This window comes from Molossus molossus, unplaced genomic scaffold (genome assembly GCF_014108415.1).
Source record: "Molossus molossus isolate mMolMol1 unplaced genomic scaffold, mMolMol1.p scaffold_m16_p_3, whole genome shotgun sequence".
In the NCBI taxonomy this organism is placed as follows: Eukaryota; Metazoa; Chordata; class Mammalia; order Chiroptera; family Molossidae; genus Molossus; species Molossus molossus.
The window spans coordinates 40,886,098-40,903,342 of NW_023425366.1; the positions used below are offsets into that span (position 1 = coordinate 40,886,098).

The 17,245-nt window shown below is 39.9% G+C and overlaps 1 protein-coding gene across 1 annotated transcript in view; it reads left to right on the forward strand.

The window, feature by feature from the left end:
- ZSWIM6 (zinc finger SWIM-type containing 6) overlaps nt 1-11,937 on the forward strand; it is a 192,019-nt gene extending 180,082 nt beyond the window's left edge. The window contains exons 10-14 of the mRNA XM_036278942.1: nt 3,237-3,372; nt 6,746-6,903; nt 7,505-7,668; nt 9,378-9,459; nt 11,075-11,937. Coding sequence (XP_036134835.1) covers nt 3,237-3,372; nt 6,746-6,903; nt 7,505-7,668; nt 9,378-9,459; nt 11,075-11,937 — 1,403 coding nt within the window. The remainder of the gene's footprint in view (nt 1-3,236; nt 3,373-6,745; nt 6,904-7,504; nt 7,669-9,377; nt 9,460-11,074) is intronic.
- Nucleotides 11,938-17,245: the final 5,308 nt, after the last annotated feature.

Below are 17,245 nucleotides of genomic sequence, written 5' to 3' on the forward strand. Positions count from 1 at the left end.
AGCTGCAGGGTGAATCTCCACGTGCTGAGTGAGTATTTCAGAGACTTCATTGCGATTAGATTCAGCAAGCTAAAGTTTCATAGACTCTCTAAAGCAAAGCCCAATTTTCTTCTTTTTATAAGGTTAAGAGCTAAAGAGCCTAACAAATTTTGGCTGGCATTGTTTTAAAAGTTTTTTGTTTTTTTTTTTTCTCAAAAAGACTAAGTGTAATTAGTATAGTAGCCTGATCTTTTGTGTAAATTTAGGTGATATCTAATTGATAAAATTACTTCTATCTCTCACGTACATGTTTGTTATTGTGCGAGTCTCTGTGATTGGTAGGCTCGTACAGTGTGGTGTCTCCATCTTCAGATGGGGAAGGGACTTAGAGAAAATAGCATTTCAAAAACTCTTTTATATGTCCCAAGCTAAAGATCTGTTTGAAAGAAAACATTTTCACCAAATACATTATATATTTATGTGTTTTTAGCAATGCATTTTAAAGGGAAAATGTTTTTAATAGCATGCTTAATTTTGGTAAAAATTCCTAATATTAATTTTTTGAAGCACTCTCCTAAAATTTCTTTTTCTTCTAAACATAAAAGCCTGTCTTGTGGCAACTTCAGCTGATCTTGATTCTTTTATTACTGTTTTCTTATACTTTCCTCTCAGAATTTCTTTTGAGATAAGCGGAATCGTTAGCCACAAGCTCTTTTTATGCTCTCACTGGTTCTTTGTAACTGACTTTTGGCTTCCAGTCTATGGAAGGATAGGAAGAGGGTGTGTGCTTTTTGGTGTTGATTGTGTCTGATATCTGCTCATCATTTACTCTTTTAAATGTTCTCCATGTTCGTTACTCGCGAATAATTTTTAACTGTCTTAGTCTTTGATTAGTTAATACCTCCCCATTAAACATTTTTATAAGAACTGTGCCTGATAAAGAGTGTTGTTGACTCATCCCAGCTTTCACTCCTTTCCCGACCCTGCTAGACCTGCAAAGAGTGGGTGGTGCAGGACAGGAAACAGACCAACAGGGAAGCCAAGGGACCATTTCTGTCAACTCCAGAAGATAAGCACTTCATGGTTGAGTTGACTGCACTGAGGCACCAAGTTCTTTATGCATTTATACTAGGAATTCCAGGATGAAATAGTTAGCAGACTCGGGTGTCTGAAAAGGGGAAGCAATAACCCTGTATTATCGCTGAGCATTAATTACTTCTGGCCACAATCTTGGCGAATTGGATCAATTGGCATGTTGGAAAAGTATTTATGGGGAACATAGTACCAGATTTCAGTCTTTCATTATTCAATACATTGGAGTAGGGATTACACTGATTATAAAACCACAAATAATTCTGTGATACCTGACTGAATGTTTTGCTTATCGGGAGGTGTCATAACAAAGTGTTCATTATGCATCTTGGCTTTGCCCGCATAGTGAAAACAGGTAGGTTGATATTTAAGGGAAACAATGGAATGAAATAGAAGAGAAATGAAGAAGACAATCTACAAATTTGCTATATTTAATCCTTAGGTAAAATAGAGTTAGTGTTTTAGTCTGTTGAGGCTGCCATAACAAAATTACCACAGACTGGGTGGCGTAAACAATAGAAATTTATTTCTCACAGTTCTGGGGGCTAAAAAGTCCCAGGTCAGGTGCTGGCTAATTCAGTTTCTGGTGAGATTCTTGGCTTATAGATAGCTGCCTTAGGGAGAGAGAGATGGTGCGAGAGAGTCAGCTATGTCTCTTCCTGTAAGGACACTAATCCTGTCGGATCAGGGCCCCACCCTCTAATCTTACTTAACCTTCATTATCTTCATGAAGGCCCTTTCCTCAAGTGCAGTCACATTGGGAGTTGGGGCTTCAACATAACAAATTGGGGTAGGAGATACAAACTTTCAGTTCATAATAACCTAAATAAGTTGGCCTCATTATATGAACTAAAGATGGAACTATAATGCTATCTCACCTTTTAAAGAATATCAGGTCACTGAAACATTTTTAAATATCTTAAACACAAGAAAAAGATTAATTGATAACATTAGAAATCTAGGATGGATTTTAATTTTCCTAGGTTAAACAAAAAGAAGTTGTTTACTGTATGATTTTTTCTAAGCACTTAAATAATGAACAATTCAAAAATGCTAATGAAATTTAAAAATAACCTCTATTAAAATGATCTATAATGTGTAATGCCCCCCCCCCCCCCAATTTAGTAACTCCTCTTAGTTTCTTCTGAACTGCATTTCTTGCATTCTAAACTGCCAGACAGATTTTTCTCAGGGAAGACAAATGCATTATGTCCTTTGAGCAGTACTATCATAGTTCATAATTCTAGAAGTCATGAAACAGTTTTTACCTAAAGGTGACATGGAAACTAATTTATTAAACACTTTACAGTACTAAACCTCAAACTACGTAAGTGGAAAGTAGTTGAACTAAACACTGTGGTTTCCTTTCAACATTTATCTTGAAAGTCTGTATCGCCCTTCCTATGGCAGCATTCAGAGAGCACAGGGCAGTTTGCTCTACCACCACTCCTGTCATAACTACTAAGAAAGGGATTTTGATGGCTTACATGTAATTTCACTTTTTAAAACTGGTCTTTTGGAGCCCAAAAAGTGGTAATTTTTAGTCACTTTAATTTTTTTTCTTTTGCCTACGGTGAGTATCAAATGGGTAACTATTCTTTTATTAATAGTCACTTTCTGAGAATCAGTATTTATTTCTGCTTATTAGAAGAAAAATATTTAAAGTCTTTGTACTGGGATTTGTGGTTCAGAATCCTCCCCCACCCATCAAAGCACCCTTTTCTGGAACCCTGGCTTGTGTGTGCCCCTGAGACCACCAGGAGCAGGTTCCAAAGTTCAGCTGAGGAGTCACCTGCATTTGAAAATCTGAAGCTCAGACATACACACTGACAGAGGATGTTTTGGGAACTCAGGAGATTTTCTGCATTGGAAGGTTTCTTTCTCTGAAGCAGTTACAATGTGAAAAAGCTCTGCCCTTAGTTCTATGATTCTCATTTTAGCTGTGGGGGATTGTTCCTGAAGTAAATTTCATATTGGACACCATATCCTGTACAATCATTTTTTACTAAGAATCTGTATTCTTTCTACTATGTCACTTAGATTACATTCTTAACTAGATTAGCTTGTATATGTTATAACTTTATATAACGATTTTAAGATATACTTTACAAGAAGTCATAGTTCCTTTTTTAGGAATGTAAAATGTGTATGCTCTCTTCCCACAGCCGGACCATATAGTGGTTTAGGCGAAATAATCCATCGGGAGAGTGTTCCAATGCACACATTTGCCAAGTATCTCTTCACCTCTCTCCTACCTCACGATGCTGAATTGGCATACAAAATTGCACTGAGAGCAATGCGGTACGTATTCACAGCCCAGCCGGGCAGACGCAATCCAGACCTCCTCTGGGAGGAATGGCTGTTCACTGACTTCTCATTCATTCATGTTTCTTGTAGGCAGCAGAAAAATCTAAAGAACATATTTATTTATATGCTTCTCGGATTGAGTAGTGGTTTGTTCGTGGGCTTGTTTGGCTTCTGTTTAAAGTAAAGGAAGGATGGTATCCTTGACTGCTGTCAGTCATGCTCACCGTGGCTTCTTTCTACTTTTTCTTGAAGCTAGAATTTGGGAATAGAGAACAATTTCAGGCCAAGTCTAACCACATGGGAGCAACAGTTGAAGTCTTCCTAAATAATGAATTGTTTTGAAAAAATTAGATTTTTGAAACAGTGGTAAATAATAAGTATACTTGACTGCATATGATAATTGAGGGAGCCCTTCACACCTGCTCTAATTTCACATTCCGTCAGTAGTGCAGGAAGGCCAGCGTATCACCCAGATACCTTTGCGCTCCAGCGGAGGGTGACGGAAGATGGGGCTGTCTCTAGTGAAGGCATCGCCGTGGGGTCTGCCAGCGCCTGCTCGCCTCCGCACCAACCGCCTCCATTCCTCTCCAGTCCTTTTCAGTAATGCAGTTCGAGTGTGCTGTTCTCAGCCACTGACCTTTCTGTGTTCACTTTTCTTTTAAAAGTCCGTTCACCAAATAGTTATTTTTATTGTGACTCTATTCTTGGTGAGTATTTTTTAACGAATTCAACATTGTATTTGTCGGCCTTATTTGTAGCCTACTGAAGTTTAAGGGCCTGAAAGAAATACCCACCTTTCTTAAAACATGAGCTTTTTCCTTTTTTAAAGAAAATTAAAACCCTCTATGTTAAGGTGCAGGTTGGACCTCATTATAGTCACCTAAAGACAAATCATGACCATAACCTAAAAGGTTGAGGTGTCAGAGAACAGTTTGGTCCAATAGAAGCTTTTCATTAAAGATTCTTTGTCTGCAACCAGTATAGTGGATTCAAAAACAAGTTCTTACCTTTTAATGTGTGCTTATCTCTCAGAAGGCCTCTTTTTGTGCAGTGATAGGGGTGTGTATCAGTGTGTTTTGAGGTTGACATCCTTTAATTTGACATGCTTTCTTTTGGCAATGTGAAGCCTCATTTATCTACCAGAGAAACCTTGTAAGTTCTCTCATCTATTTTTAAAATACCAAAATAGAAATTTAAAACTAACATAAGCAAAAGTTTCCCACCAAATTATTTTATACCACTTGTTTTATTTTTGTTTGTTTGTTTTGTTAATACCCAAGGACATTTTTTCATTGATTTTTAGAGAGAGTGTAGGGGGGGGGGGGAGATACATCAATTTGGTTGCCTCTCACATGCACCCCAACCAGGCCAGGGATCGGACCTGGGGCTCCTTGGTCTATAGGTTGATGCTATAACCACTTAGCCAAACTGGCCCAGGGCTGGTTTGTATTTTAAAGCACAATTATTAGTAAGTTCCTATTCCCATTTTTGGAAGCTAAAATGGAAGTTGTCAGATGAAGACAGATGCTCAGTTCTGTACCTATTAAAATTTAAGAGTTCTGCTCCAGTGTAAAGGGAAGGATGCTAATGTTCTGATGCCGCCAGATACCGTTGCTGTGACCACTGTAAAGTATAAGAGGAAAATAGCATAAGGCTTCTCTGTGGGTCTGGCTTATGCTTAGGCTAACACTCAGAAACTCATTTGTCATTGCCCTTGGTTGCTGCCCAGGCAGTTTGTTCATGGGGTACTAGCAGGGCACAAGGGAATTGCTTTTTCACCTCTTCTCTTCTTCCTGCTACCATCCTCCAGCCAAAGAACTGCATCGAAGGAGGTAGTATGACCTCGTAGAATGTCTCAAGGCAGCCAGGAGAACAGGAAGGAAGAGACGTGTAGCTGACTTGCTTCTTAGTCATTCTGGAAGTAGGGGTGGTGGACTAGGGGAGGGTATTGTCAGCACTCATTTTCATCTTTCCAGGGGTATTGGCTAGTTTCTTCTACAATGACTCTGGAAAGATCTGTCTATTAATTACAGGGACATTCTGGATTTATTTTGTTGTTGTTAATCTTCACCCAAGGATATTTTTCCATTGACTTTTTAGATAGGGTGGGAGGGAGGGAGAGAGAGAGAAAGAGAGAGGAGAAACATAGATATGAGAAAGACACCGATTGGTCGCCTCCCCACATGACTACCACTGGGGCCAGGGATCAAACCTGCAACACAGGTATGTGCCCTTGACCAGGAACTGAACCTGCGACCCTTCGGTCTTCAGGCTAACACTCTAACTGCTGAGCCAAACTGGCCAGGACTGGATTTTTTTTATTTATTTTAAGCTAAATAGCAACCCCACCAAAATGCTTATTACTTAATTGCCTACCTTGCCACCCTCTAGTGGTAACATCTCTTTATCCCTAGATAAAAGGAAAAGAGAATGCGGCATTTGGCTTAGCAGAACAGTAAGTGCTCTTGGGTGGGTCCCCAAGGCCAGCCAGCCTCACACCCTGACCCTGCAACTCTTCTTGGTCTCCAGCTCTATTCCATAGCTCCTAACACTGGTGTACTTCAGTGAAGGTCATTGTTTTGATGATTGTAAAGGAATTATTGCAGTTGTGGCTACTGTTCCAATCTCTTTGGTACTTATATTTGGAGGTGATCACTGTGCTTTGTTTTAAATAGTTTTTTTTTTTTTTTTTTTGAATAATTATTCTTTCTTCTACAACATATTCTTAATCAAAGACTGGCTGAAGTGAGAAATCACACGGGATTTATATAAGACTGTCGGGACGGATGCTTGGACGGTTTGCCTTTGTCATCTTCTGATCTGTGTGATAGGACATGTTCTAACCACAACTGCCTGAAGTAGTGAGGAGCTAATTGTTTAGAAAGGACGAATGGTGGACAGGGAGTCGTTTCTGTTTTACTTCCCCTCTTATTTGTGTTTTAGTCAGTTAAGCTTGTGTATCTCAATTGTCCACTGACCCCTGACTATGGTTTCTCAGTCTTCCTATTCACTGTCTGTTTTCTGTTGTTTTTATCTTTTAGTGGGTGGTAAGATTCAATTTAAAAGTAGGTAAACATCAAGACTGAGTTTTAAACTTCTTCATTATTATATATCTTCATTTCCTTGAACTGCGTAATTTTCTGAATGATGTTAACGAAAGGAAATCCCTTAGGTTTGGATAATGAGCAATTAATGAGGTGACTTTGGCATCCAGACAGCAGTGTAGCCGTTACCAGCTCTTCCTGCACGAGGACTGCACATTTCTCCCAGCATCTACCCACTCCTCTGGCTGCGGGCCAGTCCCTGTGGCCAAGGTGATAGACAAGTGATAACTAGGAGCCACCTGCCCTGTCTCTTCTCATTGCAGGTTACTAGTATTGGAATCTACTGCTCCAACAGGAGACCTCACCCGCCCACACCACATTGCGTCAGTTGTTCCCAACCGATACCCTCGCTGGTTCACTCTAAGCCACATAGAATCCCAGCAGTGTGAGCTGGCATCCACCATGCTAACTGCAGCCAAAGGTACTGGATTGTCCTGAGGCCTCATGATTATTTTGTTAGTTTGCCTTTTCTTTTAAGGGTCATGTTTGCTATAAAATTCTCAATAATGGTGCTAATGTCGGGTTGTAAGGGATACTTTTCGTTAGATGTTAGCTTATGAGGCAAAACATGTGTTACTCATTTGAGCCTGGGATTTTCCTCATTTAACTGCATCATTGAACTTGCTGCTGGCAGAGTTCAGGTTTAGTTTGCCATGCTGTGTGAGTGGTGGTTGAGATACAGAAGATGAAAAAGAGTGGTTACATTTTTTTCACCCTGAAATGCTCACCAAACATCTAGAAGTAGAAGCTAGGAGAGCTGTTTGCTTTCTCATGTTGTTGGTCCCGGGTCCATGTGTTTTCAGTCATTGAGGGTGTGTCTCGGTGTTTCTTTTTAATGAAGCTGAGATTCATAGACATTACAGTAACATCTGTGACGTCTGTGAACTTTTCAGGTAAATTGACTTACACTTTGTTAATTTTGTTTCCTTTTGACCTCCCTTTGTATGTGTGTGTTTGGTGTGATTTTTTTGTTTTGCTTTGCTTTGATTTGGTTTGGTTTGGTTTTGCCTTGTTCATTGCAGGCGATGTTCGGAGGCTGGAAACAGTATTAGAATCCATCCAGAAAAACATTCACTCCTCATCCCACATCTTCAAGCTTGCCCAGGATGCATTTAAAATAGCAACTCTCATGGACACTTTACCAGACATCACTCTTCTGAAAGTGTCTCTGGAGCTGGGCCTGCAGGTATGTGACTGGTGGTCTTCCCTGGGGTACCAAGGACTGCTTAATAAAGGCAGCATCTTAAGGTTCTTTCTGTTTGTTTATTTAGACTTCTCTAGTGTAGGTAAATGAATTTGGTCACAAATCTGTTGGACTTTCAGGAGAGCATGTGCTTCAGAGCTGAGGTCCTTCCTAGCCGAACCAGCTCTGCCTGTGGTGCAGGGCTGTATTTACAATTATTTAGAAGCCGGATTTGTGCCTTTCCAGTGAAAAAAATCACTTTCTTAATTATAGCCGTAATGTTATCTTTTCTACTTTAATGAATAGAGACGAATTATTGCTCATAAGAGGCTTAAGTAAAGATTCAGTTGTTAGAGGTACATTTTGAGAGGAAGTATGAATTTGTATTGGTGTTTGCATCTTCATAATAGATGGGCAGTTCTAGCTCTTTCATAACCTTGAGAAGTTAGGCAGAGGAGGAGTGACAGGAGCAGGGGCCAGTCCCAGCGTTCCCCAGGCCCGCTTAGACGTGCTGCCCAGGACTCCTCGGTGAGTTATGCAGATAAGATTTGCTTTTTTATAGTTTCTGAAAAGATTACTGTAGAAACCAGGAACTGAAAAGTTTGTATTTCTACTTTTCTCAGGGAATCTCTATTTACATTTGTTCCCCTCATACCCCATGAAAAGCAGTAAAGGAAATTGTTATCCCCTAGTTACCCACAGTATGGGGAATAGAATGCCCTGATTAGATGATTAATCCAGTTTTCTCATTATGGAGTCTCCTTGCAGTGATTAGTGAAGTTCAAAGAATGGATTACAAAAACATGCATTCACTGTGTATAGTATTGTAGAAGCAGAGGTTCTAAGAGATTTATTTTGTTTAAGCAATAAAATGACATTTTAGAAGTTTCTTTTTAAAAATAAATTCTGATTATTTGGCTTATTTTTGTTTTGTTTGCCTCTTAAAAGTATGATGCAGAAAAAAAAACATTAATGTGCATTTTCTGGTTATTTGGAATTCTGGCAGATTTTTTGAATAAATGAGAGATCACTGAGAGCTTACTCCCTGCCTCATTCCTTTGAGGACCCAGGGCCTTCCTAGGTTTTAAGACTTATGTCCCTAGATTTTCTGAACCTTAAGAATGGGGTAAGCAGGAACAGAGGGATATTTTATCTTAAGATCTCTTATTAGAAAGTAAAAAACAAAATCAGATTACTAATGATGCCAAAGATGATTTTTTCCCATAGACCTGTGGTTATCTACGTAATTGCCAGATAAGAGCAACCAGAGACTGAGAGAAAAGCTAAAACAATTATTTTTAAATATCTCTTTGTCATTTGAGGGTTTCTAATCAGAATTAATTGAGAGGAACCTCAGAAATCTAAAACCATGGAATTTTAAAGCTGGGAGAATAGTGCATGGCCTGTGCTTAGTGTTTCAGCTCCGGCCTCTGATTTTGCAGAAAAGTGATTGAGTGACTTGTCCAGGATGCCGCATCTGGTCTGTCAGCCCACCAGGAGTAGAATGTGGGCCTCCAGCTGGGACAAGGCCAGCTAGGGGAGCCATGGACAAATCCAAATTCATATGCAGAACTTGCCTTAAACATGGCTCTCCATCCTCCTGCTAGTAGGGAGTGTGCCTTGTAGTTTATACCTTGGAATGAATTGTTTTATATTTCCACTGACCTGGGATAATCTTTCAAAATGTTTTGTTTTCCTATCTTCTTTTATAGGTTATGCGAATGACACTGTCAACCTTAAATTGGCGACGGCGGGAGATGGTCAGGTGGCTGGTAACATGTGCTACTGAAGTGGGTAGGTAAACTCTGGAGGAGGAGCTTTCCCATGTACCTCGTGTCAGACTTAACTCCTCATTTACAGGTACAAGAACATTTTCACTCTCACCTTGACTTTTCCAAGGCTCCTGCCCCTCCAGCCTTCAGTTGGACACACTTGGATTTCTCTTCTTCCAAACTCTCAAGTGTGCAGGACTCCAAACTCTTACTGAATGGAGTAGGTCAATGAGCAAACACTTTTTATCCAGTTGTTCTTTCACTATTAAGGTACTTTTAGTAACTTTTTGTGATAATCAGGTTTACCATTTTATGTTAAAGGGTTACAGAGTGAGTCCTTGGTAGATTGGAGCCCACCTTTGAAACTAACTTGAGACTGGATTAGTGGCTCAGTCCATTTCAGTGAAAGTGATGTAGAGATACCTAGTTGCTATGAGTGTTTTCTTCATCTCAGGGCGTATGTCAGGGTATCCCACAGGGAAATGACCAATAGGTGTGGTTCAGGTGAGCTTTCAGTGGTGTGAGAAATTGCAGCTAGCCCTGACAAAATCCCCTGATTGTCCATAAGCTGCCAATTGTGAGACCTCTTAGCCACCTCCTTCCCCTCTGTAGCAGTAAATCATTGCTAAGAAAACGACATTCCCAGCCTGCGTGCCCACACCAACAAAATGGTGGCTGTTGAAAATAAATGTTGGTTCAACTGTCTTTCTTTCTTCCTGTTTGCATCAGAAAAGGACACATGCCTCTTGCTGAGAAGACACTGCCACCTCAGTATTTACATACTGACACAGCAGATACTGTAAAATCATTCTTGTTATTCTTCTTTCATTAATCTGTGATGGTTTGTTGTTGCTGAAAAAGGGAAATAGGTCTCAATATAAAAATTATATTTAGATTATTGATGTGATGCTTTAGTGAAACAATACAAAGATAACACCAGTTTAAGAACTGCTGCACAACTCCTCTTCCCCTGCACCAAGATACATACCTAATTTCTCTGAAGTTAGTACCTTCTCTTTAAATCACTCACCCTTAGGATTTTCCTACAGTTGAGGCATGTTGGGTCTGTGTACTAAAAGGGATATTTTAAAGTCCTTGTCAGCTGTTTCCAACATCTGAGTCATTTGGAGGTCTGCTTCTGTTGCCTTCTTTCTCTTGATTATGGGTCACATTTTCCTGCTGCTTTGTATGTCTTAATAATTTTATATTGTGTATATTTTAAACTTACACACAAACATGCACACACTACATAAAAGTACCTATTTTGGTGATGGTTGTTGTTTTTCTGACTCAAATTCTGTACTGGGTAACTGACAGGAGGCCCCAGTGAACTAGAACTCATTAGCAAAAAGCCATCGTTTGAAATGGCAAGCAGCACAGTGCAAATACCAGCTACCGAGAGGATTAGTTCTGTATTACAGGAAGTTCATGTTCCTTTCAGGCATTTCACTGAATAACAATCTATAATAACCTTATTCTAAAAGGTTGCTCCCAGGCACATTACCTTACAGGATTTTCTGGCCTAGCTCATGTCCTGTGATGGTTAACAATGTAAGCATTGATTATAAAGTGGAAATAAGGCCAGACCTCTAGGCAGCATCCTTGGCAGTAACAGGGATTCTCTGTGTTCCTTGTAGGTGTTTATGCCCTGGACAGCATCATGCAGAGTTGGTTTACACTTTTTACTCCTACTGAGGCCACAAGTATAGTTGCAACCACCGTGATGTCAAACAGCACCATTGTCCGCCTCCACCTGGACTGCCATCAGCAGGAAAAGCTGGCCAGCAGTGCCCGGACACTCGCATTGCAGTGTGCGATGAAGGACCCTCAGAACTGTGCCCTCTCTGCGCTGACCTTGTGTGAAAAGGATCACATAGCCTTTGAGACGGCGTACCAAATTGTTCTCGACGCTGCTACAACCGGCATGAGCTACACCCAACTCTTTACGATAGCACGGTACATGGAGCACCGCGGGTACCCCATGAGGGCCTACAAGCTGGCCACCCTGGCTATGACCCATCTCAACCTGAGCTACAATCAGGACACACACCCTGCCATTAATGATGTTTTGTGGGCCTGTGCACTCAGCCACTCCCTTGGTAAAAACGAGCTTGCAGCTATAATACCTCTGGTGGTCAAGAGCGTCAAGTGTGCAACGGTACTGTCAGACATCTTGCGCAGGTGCACTCTGACCACTCCTGGCATGGTGGGGCTCCATGGGAGGAGGAACTCTGCTAAGCTCATGTCCCTGGACAAAGCCCCCTTGAGGCAGCTCTTGGACGCCACGATCGGAGCCTACATCAACACAACGCACTCACGACTCACGCACATCAGTCCTCGGCACTATAGTGAGTTCATAGAGTTCCTCAGCAAGGCCCGAGAGACCTTCTTAATGGCACATGACGGACACATTCAGTTTACACAGTTTATCGACAACCTGAAACAAATCTACAAAGGCAAAAAGAAACTGATGATGTTGGTTCGGGAGAGGTTTGGTTGATAGAACTTGTATGAATGGGGGTGGGGGGGCGGGAGGGATGTTTGTTTTTACTTGAGCCTGCCTTTGTACCCTTTTTAACTTAAAGAACAGAGCCACGCCGGTATTGTATGTGTATAGTTCTATTGCGTTTGCAGACTGAATTGTCATGCTGTGAAAGTTTGTATGTTCTTAATTTTCTTCCCTTTTTCTTTCTTTTATTTTATTTTATTATATTTTTTTAAATTCTTTTTCTTTCTTTCTTTTTTTTTTTTTGTATGAGAGAGAGATTAAAAAGGTTTGGTTTACACTGAGTATATGTTGTCAAGTGGCAAAAGTCCACATAGCTCTCCTGTTTTCTGTATACGTTCACAGCCTCAAAAAAATAATTGAAATGGCTTTAAAAACCAAACAAAACACCTCCATCCTGTGATAAGTACCTCGAATGGATTCAGCTTTACTCCTTTGTAACTCATCTTTACATTTTCAGCATATTTAAACAAACCAACAAAACGAAATACTAATAGTTAAAAGGCTGACCCACGTGGCTTCGCAGTGCTGTTCGTCCAGAAGCATGGCACACGATGCTTGTGCATGTGGAAACTTAGCGACTGTCAACATACATTCTCAGGGATTTATCAAAAAAGTTAAAAAAAGAATGAGAGCATTTATTGTACTGTATATATATTATAGTATATGTCTGAATATTGAAAATATAACATTAACTAATTTATAAAAAATATTCTATGTAATGCAAAATACTTGAAGCTGCAGTAGCTTGGTTTTAAACAAAAACAAAAAAACTGAGAGAAAACCTATCAGAAGGACTAAAAGTGCGCCTTGCTTCAGGGTTGGCTCAGGCGGTGAACTTCATGCTGGGCATCTATGCAGAGCCACCTTCTGGATCGCATGGTTGGACTGAGATCTATTGGGAGAAATTATATATGTATATATATTTATACAACTTATGTATACATATATATGTAGACACACAGACACAAGACACACACATACCACCACCAACAACCACTACACCACACATGCTTGTAACAGGCACTAGAAGAAAGAGGGACAACAAAGACACAGCCAGAGCAGAAGCCTTAGCATTAAGAATATACAGTGTGCCGGAGCTGGGGTTCGTGCCTCCTAGCCTAGGAAACTTAAAAGAAATATCCTTTTGACACAAACGCAAAATGTTTTCCAAAACAATTGACTTTATGATACATAACGCCTTTGCAGTGAGCTAATAAGCTAACCTTTGTGCACAAATAACATTATATATATTATATGTCTATTCTGCATAGGTATTTTGACTTTGTGCAGGACAGAAAGTTGTGTAGGTATGACTGTTCTACTTTTCAGTTTTCTTTATTTTTGTTTTTAAATATATTTTATTTTCTCTAGAATTACTCAAAACAAAAGCAGCCTTCTATCTTGCCTTGTCTTAATGCTTTAAAATAACCAAACTGGAGATCTAACTACCAAACTGTTCATTATATTATTAAAAACCAACTTTGGTTACAGTATAGTGTCTTTACTTTAGCTGATGGTTCTGTAACCTTGTGCTTTTTAAAGCAATTTTTATGTTTTGGTGCAAAAGTTGTCCAGTGTCTCTTGTTCCCTTCATTAGAGAACATGCTAGAGGTATGTTTGTAGGTATTTTTGTTTAGAAGAACTATTTCATGCGCTCCATTTTATTTATTATAATAGGTAAAAAGAAAAAAAAAAAGGTTGTACTTCATCACCCATGTAAACATGCTCATGAAGTTGAAAGTAATTAAGATTTGATACACTGATATCAATTTATTTATGTAACTAAATCACTGTTTTATAAACTTGTTAATGATCAACAATTTTTGTTTTGATTAAAATTAGTTTTTTGAAAGTTGATTCTGCCTCCTTTATGGTATATCTCTTGCTACACTTGAATTTGGTGATTATAGACCTGGATTTTACTACGTCTTCAAGTGTTTCACACTGTATTTATTCATCTAATAAATACTTATGTACTAATTTCTAGGCCCTGGAGATATAATGATGAACCAAACCAAACACTGGAGCTTACTTAAGTCTGCTTCGTGGAGAAGACAGACATATGTCAGATAATCACAGACAAACTATAAGACAGAATAGCCCATTTCTCTTCCGTCTGTACACTTAAGTCATTCCTCCCTAATGAATAAACTATAATTTAAGATGCTCGGCACTTGATACATTTAATAAATGCTAAGGTTATGAAAGATTTTTTTGGTGTTTAGTTTAAAGGGAAATTGCATTATAAGGTTAAAAGCCACCCAGACATTATAAGCATCTGTCCTGCCCCATCTCCATAAAAAATCTATATGCAAACAATGCAGATGTGTTTTGCTTTTTGTGTGTGGTAACACCATAAAACTTAACATCTTAACCATTTTTAAGTGTACATTTCATTAGTGTGAAGTATATTTACATTGTTGTGTAACAGCTTTGAAAACTCCTCATCTTGAAGAACTAAACTTAATGTCCATTAAACAACCGCCCTTTTTGCCCTTCTCCCAGGCCCAGGAAACCACCATTCTACTTTCTGTTTCTATTAATTTGATTTGAATTTGAATTTCTTCTATGAATTAAAGACCTCATATAAGTCACAGTATTTGTCCTTTTGGGACTGGCTTATTTCACTTAGCATATGTCCTCAAAGTTTATCCATGTTGTAGCATGTGACAGGATTTTCTTATTTATCTGTTCATTCGTTGTTGGACATTTGGTTGCTACCATATCTTGGCAATTGAGAATAGTGCTCCTGTGAACATTGGTGTGCAAATGTCTGATACTCTAAGTTCTTGTAGACATACACCCAGAAGTCATATTGACAGATTTTCTTTTTCATCCTCACCCAAGGACATTTTTGCATTTATCTTTAGACAGAGCAGGAGGGGAGGGGACAGGGAGGGAGAGAGAGAGAGAAACATCGATGTGAGAGAGACACATGGAGTGGTTGCCACCCACACGACCCCAACCAGGGTCGGGGACAAACTGCAACTGAGGTACATGCCCCTAGCCGGAACCGAACCTGGGACTCTTCGGTCTGCGGGCTGACACTAACTGCTGAGCCGAACTGGCCAGGGATTGACAGATGTTTTTTAAAGTTTTTTTCAAAGCTACAATTTTCAGAATATTTAAGCCCTTGAAATATCTTTAGAGTTATCTTTGACATCCAGTCTTAACAGTGGATTCCAGATGTCAAGAGGTTAAGTCAACAGGTAGAAGTTGAAATAAAGTCCATGGTGACATTTTAAAAATCCCATTAACACCAAGTGGAAATAAAAAAGCTATAAAATGGTATGAGGATTGATTCTCTTTTGCAAGTTTATTCTTAGTTTTTTTGAAAGTCGGTGCTGCCTAAGGGTAATTATAAGTTCATGTGGACCCATTGAAACCACGGGGACATTTTTATAATGAAGTAGACTGCTCACTTCAAGGAGCCGCATCATCGGGAGAACACAGGTGTAGCAGCCAGAGTCTGAGATCTTCCCTGATGGAAATGAGTCAGTCCATTGACTATCTTTGCAGAGACCTTACAGTTATTGTGGACCTTTAGAATAGACAAGACCAAGGATAACAGACAAGTGAACTCCTCACTCTCGTCCCCGTTCAGCCTGCATGTTTGGACTACCATGAACTGCTTTTTGGTTATGACTGTGGTCAGGTACATAAACTAATTTGGTGTGTACGTGCCAGTGGACCAGTGCTAGAAAAAAATCCTGAGATTGTTAAAATTCGAACAGCAGGAAGGAGAGATGGAAGAAGCGACAAACTTGGATAATTCAAAGGCAAGAGAAATTCCTAATTGGAAACTGGACTGTAGAATTCTGCATTTCACTGCTCAATATGGGATTTCATTTGAGAATAGAGACTATAGTTTCAGGGTGGAAATGAATGTTTCATGACTTTCAAATATTAAGTCAGTTGAATAAAAATTAACTCAAATTACTGTAGTCACAGTATTATAATATGATATAGTAGCAAAGGAGAACTGAGCATTTTCTAAATGCTGAAAAATTGTTCAATGGCAGCTGTTTCAGGAATAAGTGGTCAGTAAAAAGACGTGATGATGTAGAAACATCAGTATGTAATCTGGTACACTAAGAAATGTGACCTGACCCGGCTGGTATGGCTCAATAGTTGAGTGTCAGCCTATGTACCAAGAGGTTAGGGGTTCAATTTCCGGTCAGGCACATGCCCAGGTTATGGACCAAATCTCCAGTGGGGGGCATGCAGGAGGAGGCCAGTCGATGTTCTCTCTCATCAATGTTTCTATCTCTCCCTTCCTCTCTCTCTCAAATTAATAAAGGAAAAAAAAAAAAGAAATGTGACTGAAATTCAAGATGAACTGTTTTACACCAGTATGAGGACCAATTCAAGCCAGTGTTGTTAAACTGGGTTGAAATGTGAGATCTATTGGAAGGATTCTGAATGGTTCGTTCAGCCAACTTCTTTTGTATGCCTACCATATGAAAGGCATGGTTCTAGCTGCTAAGAAGAAAGTGAACAAAATGCCTATTCTCATGGGGGCATATATTATAAGTGGGAGGAAAACATACGTAACTAATGTGTTGTAAGGAAAAGCAGGGAGAGGAGTGCTATTTTAGGCGCATTAGGGAAGCCGCCTCTGATGTGGAAAATGAACAGATGTGTGGAGGAGGAGCTGGCCTTGCTGCTGTCTGGCAGATGTGTGTTTGAGGCAGAAGGCACAGCAAGTGCAAAGGCCCTGCGGTGTAAGTGCGGGCGTGTGCTGCGTTGTCTCAGATCAGCAAAAGGAAGGGACACTCTGGCTGGGGCAGAATGGGTGCAGGGACGGTGAGGAGGGTTTAGTTGAACAAAAATTATTTTTTTTCTTTTTATTCCTCTAGAGAATGGTAAAGATTTTTACTCTCTGTATTTGAAGGATCCAAAATAGAAGAGTCATGATCTGACATATACATGAGATGAGAAGCCATTTACTGGCTGCTGTTTGGTTAGAAGGGCACGAGGGAAGCCAGGAGGCCGGGTGGAAGCTGCTAAGTTAATCCAGGCAAGAAAGGGGCTTGGGCCCTGTGGGGTCAGTGGAGATGGTGGGAAGTGGTTAGAGTCTGAATCCCTGGTGAGGTTGAGGCATTTCCTAATGTCATATGTGACATGTGAGAAAAATGGGCATCAAGAGGCTCCAAAATGTTAAGCTTGAGTAACTGGATGGAGTAAGTTGCACGCAACCGGAATGGAGGAGATGTCGGGGAGCAAGTGTTTTGGAGGAGGATTTGGGAGTTCGGTTTTGAATGTATCCAATTTGAGATGCCTCCAAGACACCCAAGTG